We start from the raw sequence: 20,923 nt of genomic DNA on the forward strand, positions 1-20,923 counted from the left end.
AAAATGCCCATTTTTACATATAAAGTTTTTTGTTTTTTTTTTAATTGGCTTTGTAGGCCCTCATCAGTTCTGCCCCGCTCCTTGCTCCCCCAAAACGTGATGATCGAAGTTGGTTGGTGGTTATGGTGAAGGTGATCGTATCAAGGATTTTCTGGTTTAACCCGGCCATTTGTACCAAAATACCCATTTTGACATAGAAAGTGACCTTTTAATTGGCTTTGCAGGCCCTCATCTCCCGCTCCTTGCTCCCCAAAACGTGATGATCGAAGGTGGTTGGTGGTGATGGTGAAGGTGATCGTATCAAGGATTGAAGTAAAAATGGAAATGCCAAGGAACCCCCTCCCCCGGCCCCTTCCAAGTCTTGGGGGAAAATCCCGTGAAGCACACATGTGCATCACACACCCACTCGTATCGTACTACTGCTCTATGGCGTGCCAAGTGTACGCCAGTATATTCTGTGCAATTCAAGCAATTCCGTACACAAAATGTGTTTTTATTCAGACGAAAATCTTTTTGTCATGACGCTTTTCTAATTTCGTACACGAAATTTATTTTGTGTCACACAAAATCATTTTCGTCTCGACGAAATGCACAAAATAAATTTTGTTTAGACAAAATGTAATTGCGTCCACAAACTTCATTTGGCGTGCCATACAAAATGGCGCACCAAATGTCCGATGGTAAATTCCGTCCAATTCACGTCATTCCGTACACAAAAGTTTTTTTGTTCGAATGAAAATGATTTCGTCATGACGCAGTTTTATTTCGTATACGAAATTATTCTTGTCACACAAAATAAATTTTCGTCGAGACGAAATGTAATTTGGTCCACAAAATTTATTTCGTACACACGAAATGAATTTTGATCTAACGAAATAGCACCCCAATTGTCCAAAGGAAAATTCTGTAGGAAAATATGTGTTTCACTCCAACGAAATTCATTTCGTCATGATGCAGTTTGATTTCGTATACGAAATTTATTTTGTGTCACACTTATAATCAATTTCCTCGAGACGAAATAAAATTGCGTCCTCGAAATTCATTTCGTTGCGATGCAAATATTTATTCCGTCAACGAAATGATTTTGTGTCACATCACAAAAAATTCCGTCGACGAAATGATTTTGTGTCACATCACAAAAAATTCTGTCCATGTAAAATAATTCTGTCTCCTCTTTCTGGCAGGGAATATGAGATCGTCGCTGATTGGCTGCACCTTGCTCAAGCCGATATCTTCGCTCGATCGATATCCGGGCGCGGGACGGTCACACTCACAGGTCGGCATGTTGGTGAACCTTTCTTGTTTAGCTTAGATTTCACGTTATTCATGTCAACGAGAGCTGCAAACAACTTCTCTAATTGGTAGAATGTGGACGGACATTGCATTCGTAAGTTTAGCTATGTTTTCGACTTCAAAATTACGTTGAAAACAAAATGGGAATTCGTTAGTCGTTGCCAAACTTGCATTTGCAAGAAGCTGTGCAATTTATAGTCCCGTGTATTCAAGTTTGTGTAGGGTCCTACTGTAGTCGACCATGCCCATGCCAGGCCAGGGGGATTGGTCTTTTGTGCACACCTAAAATGGTAATGAATTATACAGGCTGATATTTAGGCCTAGATTTTGATAAATGGTGTAAAATTCATACTCACACTGACTCAGAGCAAAATGCATGTTGAAATTGGAAACTTCATTCGATGACAAATTTTATATAATTATTGACTGTCTGAGACTGAGTCAGTGATTGACGTGATTTTATTTTTAGATTATTAAAAACAGCTTTAGCTTGGGCACCCACACGCATTGCGAGGTTAGTATTAATACTGGTAAATTAAACCATTGAACCATGTTTGGCAGTGGATTTCGAATTGACAGTTAATGAGTTAGTGGGTCGCGCATGCTGGCTTGCTGCGATCCCACTTCTGCAAGTGATGTCCACGTCCATAAGGCATTAAACACACCACTTCTAAGTAATGGCTTGGTTTTTCTGTGCGCTGTGGCATGTCAGGGGCGGATCCAGCTTTTATAAAGGGGGGGTTGGGGTGGTATGTGAGGGAGCGTAGCGACCGAGTCCAAGCGAGCGGAGCAAGCGAGGGCCTGGGGGGGGGTGTCCCCCCTCCCACGTAGGGAAAATTTTTGAAAATCTGTGTGTGAAAATGGCGTTTCCTTGCATCTAAAACACCACTATTTTTGATATAGAGGTCGTTGCCAAATTAACCCCCATGAAAATTTGTAAAATTAAGTTGCAATCCCCCATTTTTTTTTTTTTAATGGGGGGATTTTTGTTTGGGGATGAGAATCAGCAACCCTGGCCTAGATTGTCACTTCCGCGGTGGCCCGTGTCCTCAAAAAGCTGATGGGGGGCAAAAAGGACTATGTGACATTTGTTCGCCCAACCCTCCCCCCAAATAAATAATAATAATAAATTAAATGAATACTACATAGAAATAGAATAAAATAAAATTACAAGTTTTTTAAAAAAGATAAGATTTAAAAAAAAATGGTCCCCAGATTTTTTTTTTTTTTGGGGGGGGGTTGCAACCCCCCTCTAGATCTGTTTCTGCATGTAATGAACCCTTGACTATGAGTTGGGCTTGTCCGTAGACTCTAATGTTAGAGTCGAGGCCTATCTCGGCTCGGGCCCAAAGATGCGCCACCGCGCACAGAAAAATCATGTGGTATGGACACCAGAAGTAAGAATGAGATCCCATGCGCGACCCACTGACTTAGATATCCACTGCCAAAACGGTTCATGGTACAGGGTATAGGGCAAGTCCAAGAAAAGGTCACCCTAGAAGGTAAAATTTTATCTCCAATTTAAGAAGTTATCTTTGGAGGGGTAAGAAAGCCTATCGCCTGTTGTGGTAGCCTAAGTATGTTTGGCCTAGGTCCTAGCCCCACTCATTACTAGTACAAGTTTAGTTACTTCGAGCGATGTTTGTGCCGGCTCCACTTCACCACCACTACTATACGCTCCATCTGGCTGAACATCGTGTCCGTTAAGTCGATCTGATATTCCGAGTGACAAAGGTGGGATTTTATGGGGAAATATAAAACTCATGGAACATCACGATCTTTAAAAACAAAACTAATATAGGAGGGGGTCCAGTGTCCGGACATGTTATCTTTTGGTTACACTTCGTAATTCAGAAGGTTCGTAATTCCAAAACACGTGAATTCATTATTGCCTGAACCACAATGTTCGTTAAATCGAAAAAGGGTTCGTTAATCCGAACATTTGTGGCGTAATTCCGAAGGTTCGTTAATCCGAAAAGGAATAATGAGTGATAATTCCGAAGGTTCGTTAGTCCGAAAACGAAATGAGGTTCGTTAATCCGAAAACGAAATGAGGTTCGTTAATCCGAAAAAACTAAATGAACAACGAACCTCATTTTTTTTCGGACTAACGAACCTTCGGAATTATGACTCTCATTATTCCTTTTCGGATTAACGAACCTTTGGAACAACGAACGTCATTTCAATTTTTGGATTGTCGGACCTTCGGAACAACGAACCTTATTTCGCTTTCAGATTAACGAACCTCCGGAATATCCAAACCTTCGGAATAACGAAGCTTCGGAATTATGAATGTAAACAATCTTTTTGAAGCCTTCCTTTTTGTCTTTGGATTACACTAAAAATATGAATTCAATACTTGTTATCATCTTCTATTTTGTTCTTTATATTTCCCAACATTTTGTACTAAAATTTGATGAAACTTCGCTTCTAACTTTTTTCAAATGACTTTCTAACATTGATCGTGTGGACACACAACCTGTACGGACACACAACAACTGAGTGACCTGAAACTCAGGCAGGACGTTTAGCAATACTTGATTAACCTTATGCCCAAATTTCATGAACTAGGTTTCTAAGTTTTCATTTAAAAAACACAACCTTTTGTTAAGATTTGGTGTTGATGCCGCCACCGTCAGAAAAACAGCGCCTATAATGTAATTTTACTCTCCTATGCATGTGAAACAAAACGGAAGGAAAGAAGGGAAAACACAAATTTTGTGCATTTTCATGTATTTATTTTCAATAGTCTCGGCAGTGCAGCCGTCCTTGCATGGTAACTATTATATAAAGATTATCCAGCAGCTTGCAAAGGAAAGTCAGTTTCAAAGTAATTTCTTCAGTGCACAGATGAGGCGAGGGGGTCTTCGGGCGCTTGCCCCCTCTCCTCTCCTACAAAAATAAATTATGACCAAGAAAGTAGAAAAGAAAATGGTGAAATATATTTTTTCTGAATATTATGCTTTCATTGGATATTTATAAAGTTAAATATTTTTATTTTTTTGCTCGCTCACAAAAAAAAGATCTGCCCAATTATTCATATCTAGCCCCTTCAAAACTTTGGCTCACTTCGCCACTGATTTGTTTCATCACACTTCTATGCAAATACTTACGCCTATAGAATAGAATACATTATATCCTACATAGAGTAAATCATGTATAGTACTATTGGTTCAAGTAGCATCATGTGACCGAATATATTTCAACTCTGACGTCATACCTCAATATATTTTTGGATACTAGTATATCGAGGTCTGACATCATTATTTCACAAAACTGGATCTAGCTAAACTCTCAGGCACACCGGCCAGCGCGCTCTCTCTCCCGGCAAGTCCAGCGATGTGTCGGCACAGGCACTGATCTGCGTTCTGCTGAGCACGATGGCTCAGAGAAAAGTAGGTAATTCAACTCAAGTAACCGGACTTTGCAAGCTCATCACATAGATTTTGGTTATAAATTATAAAAAGTTGGATAAAAAACAAATATATCAGGCGTTTCATTCGAAAGCATAGTGGGAATTATTAATCCTCGGTTGGACTGGCAAAACTACTATATTTCCCTCGGGGCTTCGCCCCTCAGGAAGTAATTGTCAGACCAACCTCGGATAAATAATTCAACTACCCGGTATACTTTCTCAAAGCCTGATATATTTGTTTACTATTTCTCATAATTCCATATGGCTTTGTGTAATTATTTTGTGTCCAGAATTACTTCATTAATATGAAATTTTATTCAGAATCACAAAAACTGCAAGCTCTCTTTTTCTCCTAATAATCAGAGACAAAATGAGCCCAAGATTTTGAGGGAGTCAGATGTGTCATATCAGGCAAAATTCAATAGAAGTTGTGAGCGAGCAAGCTTTTCATTAAAAAAAATCACATTTTGTAGCTTGACATAAAAATATTCAGAAAATGTTATATTTCATTTTTCTTTCCCTTTTTTTTTTGGGGGGGAGAGCATCCCAAGCCTCCCCCCATCTATGCACCTCTGTCTAGTGTCTATATTACTGTTATATTGTTATTTCAAGACTAATTTTCATAGAAACGATTGGTTCAGAAAAAATATTAAACACATGCAGCCTTTCATGGAAAGTTCCCCCGGTTGTCCCGAAAAGGTGTGTTTTGTTTGACTTTCCTCCTCAACCCACCCTTTCGAGAAAAGCTCTCGCGGCATATCTCAACGTCCGTATGACATATTTGTCCTGCCCACCAGAGGTGAAGGCGAGACTAAGGGATCCAAATGTTGTCTGTCCGTCCGTCACAAACCTGTAATGACACATAACTCCACAACCGTAAGTCGCTTTTAAACCAAACATGGATGGTAGATGGACCTGGGTGACCTGCATGTTGAGCTGCAGTCAGAGGTCACATGGTAAGGTCAAAGGTCATTTTCAGGTCAACGTTAAAGTTTACATGCAACACTTTTATGACACCTAACTCCACAACCGTAAGTCGCTTTTCAACCAAACTTGGATGGTAGATGGACTTGGGGGACCTGCATGTTATGCTGCAGTCTGAGGTCATATGGTAAGGTCAAAGGTCATTTTCAGGTCAACGTTACAGTTCACATGCAAGACTCTTATGACACCTAACTCCGCAACCGTAAGTCACTTTTCAACCAAACTTGGATGTTGGATAGACTTGGGGGACGTGCATGTTATGCTGCAGTCAGAGGTCACATGGTAAGGTAAAATATCATTTACAGGTTAAAGTTTACATGCAAGACTCTTATGACACCTAACTCCGCAACCATAAGTCACTTTTCAATCAAACATGGATGGTCGATGGACTTGGGGGACCTGCATGTTATGCTACAGTCAGAGGTCACATGGTCGAAGGTCATTTTCAGGTCAACGTTAAAGTTTACATGCAGGACACCTAACTTCGCAAATGTAAGTCGCTTTTCAACCTAACATGGACAGTAGATGGACTTGGGGGACCTGCACATGTTACGCTGAAGTGGGAGGTCACATGATAAGTTCAAAGGTCATTTTCAGGTCAACGTCAAAGTTTACATGCAAGACTCTCTTATGAAAACTAACTCCGCAACCGTAAGTCACTTTTCAACCAAACTTGGATGTTGGATAGACTTGGGGGACGTGCATGTTATGCTGCAGTCGGAGGTCACATGGAAAGGTCAAAGGTCATTTACAGGTTAAAGTTTACATGCAAGACTCTCTTATGACACCTAACTCCGCAACCGTAAGTCACTTTTCAACCAAACTTGGAAGGTAGATGGACTTGGGGGACCTGCATGTTATGCTGCAGTCAGAGGTCACCTGGAAAGGTCAAAGGTCATCTACAGGTTAAAGTTTACATGCAAGACTCTCTTATGACACCTAACTCCGCAACCGTAAGTCACTTTTCAACCAAACTTGCAGACTTATGCTGCAGTCGGATGTCACATGGTAAGGTCAAAGGTCATTTTCAGGTCAATATTAAAGTTTACGTGCAAGGCTGGTATAACAAGTGTTATTCCATCCCAGTAATTTCACAATGAAGTTTCGATATAATTCTTGCGTGCCCTCGCAAATCACAATATTTCTGGTTATTTTCATAAGTGGGCGAGACAAAAATTGCTTTTGCCTTGTTTTTTAGTCATGTTCAAAATGAATTAGTGATGATTTCATTTTTCTCGGCATTTTAATCCCCAAGTCTGCATGGTTTAATTATGTTTGATGCATGTTTTGCCTTTAGTAGACAGCTGGCAGCCCTCTGTCTCGAGGAGTATTTTTATATCTTTTTCTGTATTTGGTGAGTGAAGCCAACGAAATTCAGCTGAACAACCAACATAAAGGCATGGTCACACCGGCCGAGCGTTGTTGGAGCGGTAGGGAAAGAGGGTAGAATTTTTCTCTCAAAATGGGGGAAAAAATCGAAAACAAAAAAAACTGAAATCGAACTTGAAAATGGTAAACGGTAGCGAGCAGTGATGATTTTTTTTTCTCTCCGCTCCACGACCGCTCCAACAACGCTCGGCCGGATGCCTTTACACTTAAGGGGAATCCAGCCTTGGTCATAAAATATAGTGTTGGAAAGGAGAAAATTAGATAAAACAGAATGGTGAAAGTTTGAAAGAAATCGGACCAACAATAAGAAAGTTATGGCTGCTTTAAAATTGAAATCCCTATGATTATGTAGATTTCAAAGTGGCAACTGGGTAAGTAAATTATGACAAGAGGCAAGGACAACTTTCCCATAGGCCATGTACTTAATTATCAGGGATTTGTGTTTTTCTCCTAACTGCCCTTCCCCTGGGGCAGTAATCTAAATATAACCCTGGTAGTATATTGTTTTATGTCCTCATGTGAAAGAAAAATAAAAATTGAAGTAAAACATTTGAAAAAATGACATATTAGCCATTTTATGTATTGGAGTACATGGAAGAGTAGTCCTTGCCTTACATCACTGTGACATCACATATGTGGCCAATTTGCAGTCTCGTGGATCTAGGGATTACCAATATTCACAACTTTAAAAAAATAACTTTCTTATTATTTGTCAGATAGTGTTCAAACTTTCACCTATCAACTTGACTGATTTTTCTTATTCCCTAAGAACAAGTTTTTATTTGGGTTGGATTCCCCTTTAACAGAGATTGAAGCTTTTGTTCTAGTTTTGGCTCTGCTATTTTTTTGATTGGATGTATTTCCTGATTTATCACAATAATTGCAAGTTTTATCATGATTTAACTTTTTGAAAATTATGCTATTATGTGATTAAGGCTACATCTCTTGTACTTTCTACCGATAGTCTCAATATAACGTTATTAATGGATTATTTCTTGTAAAAAATCCTAAAGATAGGAACTAACTCTGTGGTTAGTAGATAAATATGACTCACTTGTCCAGGTGTTGATAAACGGGCCGCTGCTGAGTAGGCCTAGAGTTTTCTTAATTATATATAATTGATTTCATGACATGTGTTTACATTTGCTGCAGATTCCCATTCAGCCGTTGGACTGAACTGGTACTGTAACACAGTATGGATGGTCAATATGAAGCAAGCTTCATCGAATTCCTCCAAGAGCTCTGAACTCTGTTCTGATCATTTTGAAGATGCTTGCTTTGACAGGACTGGGCAAACGATTCGTCTAAGACAGGATGCTGTCCCAACCACATTTAATTTGCCGCCTCGTCATCAGAAGGTACAGTAGATCTATATCATACGTGTTTTAAAGAAATATAATCTCTGTATTATCTATCTACCTTTGGTTTGACAGAACAATGTTTTGAATATTCCATTCTCAGTAGCCAAAGAGAAATGAAAATTATCCTATTCGGGAGGGTCACCATGGACCTCGGCCTATACTGTGTACCAGGGGACTGTGTATTTTAAGTTAACGCTTACTAAATGATCAAACAAATTAAAAATTTGGTTTAGCCCTACATAATTAGCATGAGCTTCTTTGAAATTGCAAAGCTAAGGGTGTATTGCTGATTTTTCATAATTTATTAAAATTCATTTTTGATAAATTATTTTATGCATAAATAGAGAATTCTCTGCTGTACAGTTAAGTAAATCTCTAAATCAGTTTCCAAGTTCTACAGTGCGTATGAAAAAATGGGATAGATTTGAAAAGTCTATAAAATTTTTGTTTCAAATTATGATCTCAATATTTTGGTGTCAATACATGCTATGGAGTCTTATCCTTCAAATGCTATTAAAATAATTTGGTTTTGTTCGTGCTTACGCAAACACAAATTTTTGTTTTGTCTGGGGTAAAAAAGGAAGCTTGCGCCAAAATGGCATAATATGATGGTCGGACTTCTTGCTATCAGCAGAATTCCTCTTAACCTTTTCATTATCTTTGCCATAATTTTCGAATTATGCAGTCAAAATTCATTTCCAAATCTACTTATTTATTTGGATAGTTGTGGTGTTGTTCCTTTTTAATATGTTCTCTTTTAGTTTTGAATATTCCTTAGGCAAGAACATTTTTTTAAACCAAATTATGGTAGAGCGTGTTTTTTTTCGAATCCTTTCATTGTGTTCTGCAAAGGTAATGATGCCTTTGAACAGTGGCATACTGAGGGGTGGGGGCTCGGGGTGCTCCCCCCCCCCCCCCTCCCAATACAAAATTATGACCAAGGAAAAAAGTGGAAAGAAAAATAACAGAAAACATAGAAAGTGAAATATATTATTCTGAATATTATGTCAAAATCACAAAATTGGATATTTTAGTAAAAACTGGAAATTTTTGCTTGCTCGCTTCACAACTTTTTAATGCATTTTACCTGATCTGCCATATCTTCCTCCTTCAAAATTGACTCAATACACCATTGCCATTGAAAGACATGAATATTTTCTTGTTTGTCCTGTCAAGCACATAATTAAACTTGGTGAAGGATTCAATGACCCCTTGAAAATAGGATTCATGTCTTTTATAGGTACCATTACATAAATTGTTTCACATAATTATTATCAAAGGTACCATAACATAATTTGTTTCACATAATAAAAAGGATTTGAATGATTACAAATTCTCCCAATTAAAAATGCAAATCTTCTCACTTGGGTTGACAAGAAAGTCTCTTCTTACTTATGAAGGAAAATTCAAAGGTAAAAGAAGTTCAAATTAAAACCAATGTAATTCAGGTAAATGAATAAATTTATTAGTGAAATTTGACAGCATTTTTCGAAAATTATGGCAAAGATAATGAATATATTATAAGTCTGCTGATTAGCCAAAAGTCTAAAAGTATAAAACGTCCCGTGTTCGCTCAAGCATGAATTTATTTTTTAAATGCCATTTCAAAGATAAGATCTTAGAGCATCTATTAATATCAAAATATAGATATAATATTTTGAGACAAAGCAAAGATTTTATAATTTCAACCAATAAGTGCAAGAATAATGATGCATTTGTCATTTATGATTTAAAATAGAATTTCCATTGGATTAGATTTGTAAGAAAAATAATGTTTTTGAGCAATTCTAGGTCCGACATGAACTCATACATTGTTGCATTACTGCGTATCCGGATGCCGCAAACTTGGTCCCTAAACTTCTGCGAGACTTGACAACAAAAAATATATGAGGACATGTTTCTAACTGTGGAATTATTGCAAAACATGTGGAGGGGGGCTTATTAAAGTGATGGTCCAGGCTGAAAATATTTATACATGTAGCTTAATAAATAGAGTAGAAGTCACTGAGCAAAATGCCGAAAATTTCATCAAAATCAGATGACAAATAATCAAGTTATTGAATTTGATAGTTTATAACAGTAGTTTGTGAAAACGGTCGTCATGAATATTCATTAGGTGGGCTGATGATGTCACATCTCAAATTGTTCTTTTGAATTTTATTATATGAAATTATGTTTATTAAATTTTATCCTCCAAGAACTAGAAAAATTGGATTGACAACTGATTTAGTACATTAGATATTAATTGCTGAAACTTATTTCATCATAATGGAGACACATCATTTACACATGTATGAAATAATGAAAAAATTATGATTTTATGAACCAAACAGAAAGTGGGGATGTGACATCATCCCACCTAATGAATATTCATGATATGACTATTTTCTCAAAATATTGCTAAACTTTAAACTTCAATAACTTTATTATTTGTTATCCGATTTTGATGACATTTTCAGCATTTTGCTCAGTGGATTCTACTCTATGTATTAAGATATAATATTTCAGCCTGGACCATCCCTTTAAGACCCCCCTTCCTCCTTTGGGGCCAGATAGGGTTAATAAATCATCATGAATATTTAAACATGTTTATTTTGCTGCAAGTCCATTGAAAAGGATTCATTTCTAAACAAATATTATTCTAAATGTACTATTGAATATTAATTTGACAAATTTAAAGTCATTTTTTCATTCTTGCATCTCGGTTTATTCAATTTTTCTTCTTTTTTTAATGTTTTTTTTTTTTATTCACTCTTCTCGTACAGAATGCACACAAACCAGGGAAACCCTCGAAAGAAAGTCATTTAGATTCAGCAAGCAACCTCCCAGATACTGCAAAGACACCTGTACCAAAGTCTTCAGCACCTTCCCTGGGACTACTACTCAATGCCAAAAATCTAAGAGGGGTAAAGTGGAAGATAACAGCAACATATATCTAAATGGGGTATTGTACAGTATGATTGATCAACCAATGATACCAGTTGTATTCTGACATTTAAATCCATGTCCCTCTGACCAATGTTGTCAAATAAAAACCTTGCTTTGAGCATAACATCCTCAAGGTGGTCTGAAATTCTATTAGAAGGTACATGTACTCTTCTGTGGAAGTTCATTTTATGCTTTGACTGCTAATCTATAAGTTTTATTATCAATATGCTAGTGTTCTGAAGTTGATGTGTTAATAATCAATTGTTTTAATGTTTTATTCTATTTAAAACATAATAGATGGAGACCAGCAGCATGGCAGCAGGAGCTAATGTTGGTCGTGATGAGGCATATACCACCATCAACAATGCTGCAATTGCAGTCACCACCACCAAGTCTGCTTCTGTCACTGCCATCACCATTGCCACCGCCATTACCAAGACCACTCCTGACACAAAGCCCCCAAGTCCTCAACTGACCAGATATTGCAGCTGGAGAAGGATATACCAGGAACTTCAAAGCCAGGGCTTGCCAGTCTCCTACAATAAGAAAAATGCCATGGGCCCATCTAATGAACTAGTAGTAGAATATTTGGCCACAGTTGTAGAAATGCAGAGACTAACATACTGCCACAGGTAAAAATCAATGTCAGATATGATGGATAGTCTTTGAAATATGGGTTGCAGAATGAATATCAGTAAAACCCATCATGATGTGCTATCTGATTTAACCCTAAAAAGGCCGTGGGAGCCCAAAAATTTTCACGATAAATCCACAACGTGAAAGATTGTGCCGCGTCATTATAAAGCCTTTTTTAAAAAAAGTTTATGAGTGTTCAGACAAAATTTGTGACACCTGGGTACCCGGTTCTGCAATTATGCAACATTGTGCATTGTGTAAGTACACATGTCAGAATTGCACTAAAATGTGATTTCATGGACAAATCCAATGCAAAATCTGTTTCTAGCCAGAATTCATAATTGTATCGTACCGGTTAATGTTTATTTTTACTGATTAAAATCTATTAATTTCATTGTGCTTATGATCAGAAAATTTTGTCAACAATATAAAAAAAGTAAAAAAAAAAACAAAGAAATACTTAAGAAAGGAAAAAAATACATATGAAAGGTATGTGATATCAATTAATTTTTATGTGTCTGAACAAAAACTTCAAGGTCTGTGTTTATAGATTTCCAGCCAAATTCTAATTTCATGCATGATTTAGTAAAACATATAATTCTAAATAATTTTAGAATGATCAAATATACAATTTTTTCATCTGTGGCAGGCATTTTGCATTTCTTCACAATTGCGCAATTAACGGTCAATCTTGAGGGCCCCCACTCCCCTTCCGCCCATCTTTCCTGCCTCCAAAATACCCTGGCAGTCTTATTAGGGTTAGATTAAGTCTACATTAAGCAAACATAAAATTCTTACAATTGAATTCAGTGGCGTAATGAGCCAAATATTTTGAGAGGGCTAAATATGGCGAATGGAACAAAAGTTCTCCAAAGAGAGCGAAGGGAGTGTGCAAAATTTTAGAACTTTTTAATACAGAAATCAAAATTTGGAAAGATTTTGACGTAATAATATCCAGTAAATACTCTCTATTTCACCCTTTCTCGTTCGCTTTCTTTCTTTTTCTCCTTTTCTTTCTTGGTCGTTAAACATTGGGGGGGGGCAGACCGCAGGTCCCTATGCTAATGAGCAAAAAGTCCAGATACATCCAAATCATCTCGTGGCTGAATCCTTGCAAAATCTTGTGATTCATGAGATTTTCTTTCTCGAGTCTAAGAATTTACCTGTTTTAAAGAGAAATTCCAGTATTGGTAACGATCTCAAAATGACTTTTTACAGAATCTAATATAATGACCACCCAAGTGTCTGTTTGTATGAATAAAAAATATGTGCCAAAGGATTCTGGAAGAAATTGTGTAATTGCTGAGAAATAAGCAAAATAAGCTCATATTCCAGCAATAATAATACACTGTCCCACGTGTGCCTATCTGTGTTGGTGATCTTCAGTGTGAACATTTTTCAGCGTAGATTTCAAGATTTCACAAAGTTCAGTTTATGTAACTTTACCAAATCTAGATCCTCGATGATATACTGACAATTAAGCCAGACTTTCTCATGAAATCAGTGTTTACTGCAACTACTGGCATTTCTTTTTAACCTCAAGTTAAATTAAATATTATTGCACTATCAGATAGAGTAAAAGTTACTCTTTCATATTGGTCATTTATTTTGTATACAATATTTTGTTAAATAAGTAAATTTCTGGCCTGAAAGTGTGCCTCAAAACTTAATTTTCTTCTTCCATTTTCTTTTGCACATTGTGCAAACTTTTTATTTTGAGCCTCAATGATATCCATATCACCATAAAGCTGAACTTCTTTTCTTTCTCACAATGCCACTCTTGATATGCGGCACCTTTTAATCGGGTCAAGATCACACTTTTCCCACTAAGGTACAATACGAGATTTCTGTAATTTTGTACTTGCATGAAATCCAGAGTTCTGATTGGCTGGATAAGGTTCACAGAACAACAGGCACAGGGTATTTGAGGAGATTACCACATGGGAAGTGTGACCTTCCTACGAACCCTGGCACTGGAACCGTTGGAATTTGCCACTGGGTGGTCTATTTGACCAATCAGAATGCAGTATTCTTGTTTTCAAACTGCTTTATGTACTTGGCAAATGAAAAGTGTGATCTTGACCCGATTAAACCAATTCTTATTTTGAAACCTATATCGTTTCAAAGCATACATATTCAGCTTTATCATGATATAAAAATCATTTGGGCTCAAACACAAATAAAGTGTGAAAATAGCAACTTTTGTCTGGTGAAAATATTTATTTTATAGCATATTTTAGATCAAACTTTGAACCTATATTACAAAATCTTTGAATAAATCCAAACATATGACATGAAAGAATGATTCTTCTTCTTTACAATGGTACCAAATTCATGAAATTCGATGCACAGTTAGAGCAGCAATGACCGAATGAAAAGGTGTTATGGTCCGCGTCAAGCTCATTAAATATACAAAACATCTCAAGTCATGAATATCATTTGGATGAAAGAAGCCACTCTCTTGGGACCTGCAGTCTGACTGGGGGGCATGGCCCCCATCTATACATCAGTGATGGATTTAATACTTTTTGCATGTACGATGACGATGCTCGCTCTCTCTCACCCATCCTCACTATGTGTATATGTGTGTGCAAGATGAATTATGAGGAATAATTGCATGAAGTGACGTTTTTCAACCAGAGATTGATCCTTATATATTATTTACTATTGCATTTTTGTTCATCATATTGACCCATCTTGACCCCTTTACCCCCCCCCCTGACAAAAACCTAATAGTCAAATGAAGTTTCCTTTTCTTTTCTTTTGATATACATGTAATGTATTCATGTGAGAAAAAAAATTATAGTGCCAAACATTTTTTGAAAATTTTAATTTATTCCTTCAGGTGAGGTTTTGTCCACAGTTCCAGAAGGACACAAAATAGTATCAGAAAGTCATGCCAGAATCAACAACTGAAGGGTTTGAAGAGCCAGATAAAGAGCCGAGAAATGTGATTTTAAAGGTAAGTTAAACTTATAATTCTGATTCATTTTGGCATAGAAAGTAAGTCATAATAACAATTTGAATTATTTTTGTCTTCTTGATTTGCTCTTTGTCAGGAATCCAAATTTTAGAATTAAACTCTTAGTTTGAGGTGTTGATGATTTTTTTTTCAGCTGCAAAAGTAACAAACCAATATCAATCATTGGTCGATAATGTGACTTGCTTTCTCTTGCCAAATTGGTACATGTACATGTATATTCTGCATTTCTATAATGATTGACCCCACCACTAGCACATAAGATGCAACATGTCAAATAACTGTCAAACTCACTTCATCATGTATTTAATTATTAATATTTCATTAAAGGAGTAAAAGGACTCAGAAAGATTACCCGAAAAAGCTCACAGAATTTTTTTTACTGGTAGACCCTTTACATTCATTTGATGAATTGAGTTCATGCAAAATCAACTGAATGTTATGAGTACAAAATCCTGTTAATACACCTTACTGTGAGGCTATTCTGGTAGGTCATCCCGGGAGTGCCTGAGGATCTTGTCCATTTGGATAAATCTTGCAAAGTACCAAGAGGTGCCTCCACCCCCCCCCCCCCACACTCTATTAAGGGTTAACAATGAAATTGAAATTAGGAATAAGTTTAGTATCTTCCGGGGGGGGGGGGGGGCACTCAGTATATAATGCATAGTGGGTATGTGCCGCGGAGGGGACCCCATTTTCACACTCAAATTTCCGTTCCAAGGCATAGCATTTTTGCCTTGTTGATAAAAAGAACAAAGAAAGCCGCTCCAAGGCATAGCATTTTCTTCTTATCGAGAAAAAAGAAGAGGGAAATCCGCTCCAAAGCTAGCATATTTTTCGTTACGCCGCTCCGATCGCATTGAACGAGTAATTTTGGTGAAAAGCGGCCGCAGAGCTCCCCGGCGGAGGCCGCGCTAGCTGCATCATGCACGCATGACCGTTCCGGGGATGCATACGCACTCACACGCTGGCGATCCGTTCCAAGGACCCCCGTTTTCACAAACATTTGTCGTTTTGAAGCCCGTTCGAGGACCCTCCTTTTTACAATAAGCCCGCTCCAAGGCCCCCGTTTTTTGTCTCGCCCGCGGCACACCCCCACCACATTTTTGGTCGAGTGCCCCCCCCCCCGGGAGTATCTTGCTCATATGCATTATAAATTAATTACTATTTCAGGTACTTCAATCACATGCACAGTAGGAGCAAAAACAGCAGCAAACACACAGGAGATGTAACACTACATTGACCAACAGCAACAACTACAGCAGCATCAACAATTTCTGCAGGAGATGCAAAAACCACACTGGCAACCTCAACAACATCAAGGTGTCCAACAAGCACTCCGGGAACGTTAACAGCAACCACAGCTTCAGCTGGAGTTTCAACAAACACATCAGAAAAAAACCAACAGCAGCAAAAAAAACACTTATGAATAATGAAATGAATCTAATGAAACTCAAAAGCCAATGACGCAACATCTTTGACAAACTGAGACAATTATTCATTCTTTTACAGGATAAAGAAATACTTTTTTAAAGTGTAAATTTGCAGGAACACAATGGATGTTCCTATGTATCTATTTAATGAAATAAATTTGACTTTAATAAATTCAGTAAATTCAATTCAATAAATTTAGTGATTCAATAAATATCTACTTTTATTTGTCAATGAGTGAAAATACCTGTATTTTCTATTTAGAATGACAAAAAGCAATTTATCAATTCAATATCATCAAAAACTTTAGCAATATGGTTGTTAGGCCCTCCAAATTGTTGATATTTTGATGAAAAAGCCGTTTCTGCTGCAATATTTGACGCAACTCAAATAGATCAAATATTGTCGCAGAAATTGTCATTTGCCCCTGAAAGTATCTGCGGCAAATATTTGACGCAGCTCAAATAGCTGCATCAAATATTGCCGCAGAAATTGTCATTTGCCGCTGTTTTGAGATTTGCCGCAGAAAATGGGAGTTGCCGCTGCGGCAAATGTTTTATGAAACGGCCCCAGGTCAATCAAAATATTTTCGAATTCGTGCTGGTGAGCAACACGTTCACTCCCAGCGATAGGGACTTGTTTAAAAATGGCATAGGAAATATGCATTTTCTAAGTATGGTAAACTCAGTAGAATTTAGGTGTTGCAAGAATTAAATTGTGAATGAACTGTATTGGTAGGTAAGACATGCGTAGAGGATTATTTGTCTTTATCCATTTCTATTTTCCACATTTTTCTTTTGTTTGACTTTATTTTCTAGGGGGAAGCCCCACTCCCCCATTCCTGTGGATGCCAATTGGTTGGGGGCTTGGAATAGTGCAAGTTAAAAGGGTGAACCTGAACTTTATAGATATCAAGAGAGAAAGAATTGGAAAGTTAAAATGAATAAAAAGAAAGATGGAGAGAGTGAGAAAGATGTGGACTTTCAAGGGGCATTAAAAAATCTCATATTAAAACATCATTTTTGTTTTTGTAATTATTCTATTTACCCAGGGTCAGTCAAAATATTAGCATCCACAGGAGGGTGGGATCCTTCCCGCCTTAAAACTGAAATCTAAAGAAAAGTGTAGAAATGGATAAAAGACAAAGATCCTCTGCGCATGATTTACCAGCAAATGCAGCTCATTCAGAATTTAACTCTTAGAGCACCTAAATTGTACTATAGGCCTACAATATGTGTTTACCATGCTTAGGAAACACATATTTCCTAAGCTATTTTAAAACGAGTCCTACTGCTCGGAAGTGAACAAGTTGCTTCCTTACTCATATTCAAGAACGTTTTGACTAACCTCCTTTTTTAATTGGTTGCTTTGCTCCCTCACATACCCAACAATTTGTTGTCCTCTACATTTCTTCTGCTTGGTCACTTCGCTCCCTCTTACATATTCCTCAAATCTCTTGGCCCCTGCATTTTCCTTCTGTCATTTTGCTCTCTCGCATATATCCCCCCACAAAATTCTGCTCTGTCGCATTCGCTCCCTCGCACATATCCCAAAATTGTTTTGCCCCACCCTGCATTTTTCTGCTGACAGCCATGTCCTGCCCAACCTCTCTCTCCAATACCTTGAAATGATGGGGGGGGGGGGGGGGTAACTTTAGATATGAGAGTGACCGAACAATTGTAAATCAGTGAAATATTTGACTTTTCTTTTGATTAGTTAATATTTTCTGTGAGAGTGATTATTGCAAAGGATTATACCCCTTTCTGTACACAAAACATACCAGTATTTTGAGAAATAACAACAGAAAAAAGACCACATTCTTCCTGACTGTTCAAATCCTTAAAAAAAAATAAAATATGGTTATTTTTACTTTCTCAGGCATTCATCACAGGCTCCCCAATTCCTGTCTCTATTTCTCTATCACCCCATTCTTAATTCATCTTTTTGTCTCTATCCAACAGCTCATTTATAACTGTGGCCTTGTTCTATCCTACATGTATTCTATTCTTCTGTCAGCTTGCCGTCATTCCTACTTTTCACAAACTTTTTTCTCTTCTGACATTCAAATCAGAATGAATATACTGTAAGACATCTTCAAATTCAATGAATTCATTTTTGTTACATGCCCAGTGATAAACGTTTTCATTGAGCTATTTTAAATAATCAGAATCCACACAGCGTAAATTTTTGTTGTAAAGTTGTGCAAATCAATGTTTGTCCAAACTTAAAAGCAAGTAATGTATAAGGTAGGACTTCTGTGTGGTTTTCAGCCTCTTCTCCAAGTTTTAATACAGTCCATTATTGTTGTTGACTTCCACTTTACCCCTCTTGGACTTTCTGGTATTCAGTAGGAGTGGTCTTCGAGAAATTAAGGTGCTGAAGACTTTGGCACTGGTGTCTTTGCAGTATCTGGGAGGTTGTTTGCTGAATCGAAAAGTCTTTTGGGAAATACCTTGGTTTGGGTGAATTCTGTAGGAGACGAATTAATAAAAAAATAAGAAAAAAAGAATATTGAACAAAAACAGATACAAGAATGAAAAGATAACTATTCAAAGATAATTTTTCAATCAAATATTCGATTATCCATGAAGAACAATATTCGTTTAGAAATCAAACCTTTTGCAGTGACTTGCAACAAGATAATTTTTTTAAAAATATACATGATGATATATAAACCCTATCTAGCCCCGGGGGGGGGGGGGGCTTAATAAGCTCCCCTCCCATCCACATTTTTCATGATAAGTCCACAATGAGAAATGAGGTACCATGATTACTTTTTGGTCAATTCTGCAGAGCTTTTGAGACACCCGGATATTCAGTTACGCAACATTTTATGAGTTTATGTCGGACCAAAAATTGCTCAAAAATATTTTGTATACACATTTAATCCAATGGAAATTCTATTTTCAGTCATAATTGACAAATTTATCATTATTCTTGCACTTATTGGTTGAAAATAATCAAATCTTTGCTTTTTATAATCAGAATAGTGCCATGAACAGATCCCATTAAAAAAACTATAAAATACATAAGGCCCCAAAACAAAGAAATACATATGGAATTATAGAAACAATAAAATACATAAGATTAGAAATGTCATTTACCATTTATTTTTGAGCAACTTTGTTAGAAATCATAGAATTTCGGGAATTCTTTAGAGATTAACCTTTAAAACAAAGAATTCTCTATTACGCATAAATTAGCATTACTAATTTATTAACAATAAATAATTTATTAACAATAAATTTTAATGAATTCTGTAACCTTTAGTTCCATGCTTGCAGATTACATTGATGTTGATGTGTGCATTGGTTTTCGTTTTGATCAGAGGCAAGATCTGAAGAGGGGGACCAAAAAAGCCCACCTCCCCCTCCCTGGGCTATGCAATCTCAAAGTAGCCCAGGATTATGAGTTAAACCAAATTTAAAAAAAATATATTTATTTAGTAGTTTACTGTAAATACACAGTATAGGCCCGGTCCATGGTTATCCTCCTGATTAGGATAATTTTCATCTCTATTTTGCTACTGAAAATTGAATAATTAAAGCAATGTTCTATCAAAACAAAGGTAGATAAAACAGAATATATATTTCTTTAGAACGCATGTATGATATAGATCCACTGTACCTTCTGAAGACGAGGCGGGAAATCAAATATGGTTGGGACAGCATCCTGTTTAAGACGTATCGTCTGCCAGGTCAAAGCAAGCATCTTCAAAATGATCAGAACAGAGTACAGAGCTCTTGGAGGAATTCAATGAAGCTCGCTTCATATTGACCATCCTTACTGTGTTACAGTTCCGGTCTTGGTACCGGTTCAGTCCAATGGCTGAATGGGAATCTGCAGCAAATGTAAACACATGTCATAGAATCAATTACACATAATTAAGAAAGTTTGACGTGTCCAAAGGAAACAGATGCCCCGCAGAATTGTAGTACAAAATGTTTTTTTATTGTTTTATGATGCAATTTTCTGTAAATCAATTAAACTATACACTAAATAAAATAAGATTTCAGTTCTTGATGTTTTAATAAGAGATTACCACAATTTTGTTTATGAATTTTGAACAGAAAAGTTGATATTTCCCCCCAAATTACTAAATCATGGAAATTGAATGCCTACAAAAAAAAACACTTTATAAGTAATATGACATTTCTTTCCTAATACATGATTATATACGTGTTGTCCCTAGGTGTCCTGAGTCTTGTCAATCGAGGGGGGGGGGGCGAGGAGAATTTGCACAATGGAAAAATTGATATACATTGGGTTTCAAAGCTTAATTTCATTTCGGGTAAATCAATATGCTTTATTTCATTTGAATCAATTATACCAATTTTAGGGCATAAAATACAAATTCAATTCAAACCTATAAATATAGCCCTTGAACTACTTATTTTTTTAATTCAGGAATTCTGATCAAATGTATATTAAAAACAATCAGTAGGCCTATATAATGTTTTTAACCCTTATGAGACTGGGGCTGATTTACCCCTTGTCATATTTTGC

General features: G+C 36.8%; 1 protein-coding gene and 1 long non-coding RNA gene across 5 annotated transcripts; one reads left to right on the forward strand and one right to left on the reverse strand.

The window, feature by feature from the left end:
* Positions 1–1,173: 1,173 nt before the first annotated feature.
* On the forward strand, positions 1,174–16,372 carry LOC121427595 (THAP domain-containing protein 5-like). Of its 4 annotated transcripts, none has more exons than XM_041624065.1 (6): positions 1,174–1,387; positions 8,234–8,439; positions 11,208–11,348; positions 11,668–12,002; positions 14,852–14,968; positions 16,160–16,372. In XM_041624065.1, the coding sequence occupies exons 2-5, from the start codon at positions 8,281–8,283 to the stop codon at positions 14,853–14,855; spliced, it is 639 nt and encodes a 212-aa protein (XP_041479999.1). In that variant the 5' UTR covers positions 1,174–1,387; positions 8,234–8,280; the 3' UTR covers positions 14,856–14,968; positions 16,160–16,372. The 4 variants fall into 4 exon arrangements, with proteins under 4 accessions (XP_041479999.1, XP_041480002.1, XP_041479998.1 ...); XM_041624064.1 differs by lacking the exon at positions 1,174–1,387 and adding an exon at positions 2,557–2,795; XM_041624066.1 differs by lacking the exon at positions 1,174–1,387 and adding an exon at positions 4,547–4,688.
* Positions 16,373–16,775: 403 nt separating this feature from the next.
* LOC121427794 lies at positions 16,776–20,357 on the reverse strand. Its single transcript, XR_005971715.1, has 2 exons — positions 20,045–20,357; positions 16,776–18,886 (listed from the first exon to the last, which is right to left on the reverse strand). It is a non-coding gene; the product is annotated as an uncharacterized LOC121427794 (long non-coding RNA).
* Between the last annotated feature and the right edge of the window lie 566 nt (positions 20,358–20,923).

Source organism: Lytechinus variegatus, chromosome 14, assembly GCF_018143015.1.
Source record: "Lytechinus variegatus isolate NC3 chromosome 14, Lvar_3.0, whole genome shotgun sequence".
NCBI lineage: Eukaryota > Metazoa > Echinodermata > Echinoidea > Temnopleuroida > Toxopneustidae > Lytechinus > Lytechinus variegatus.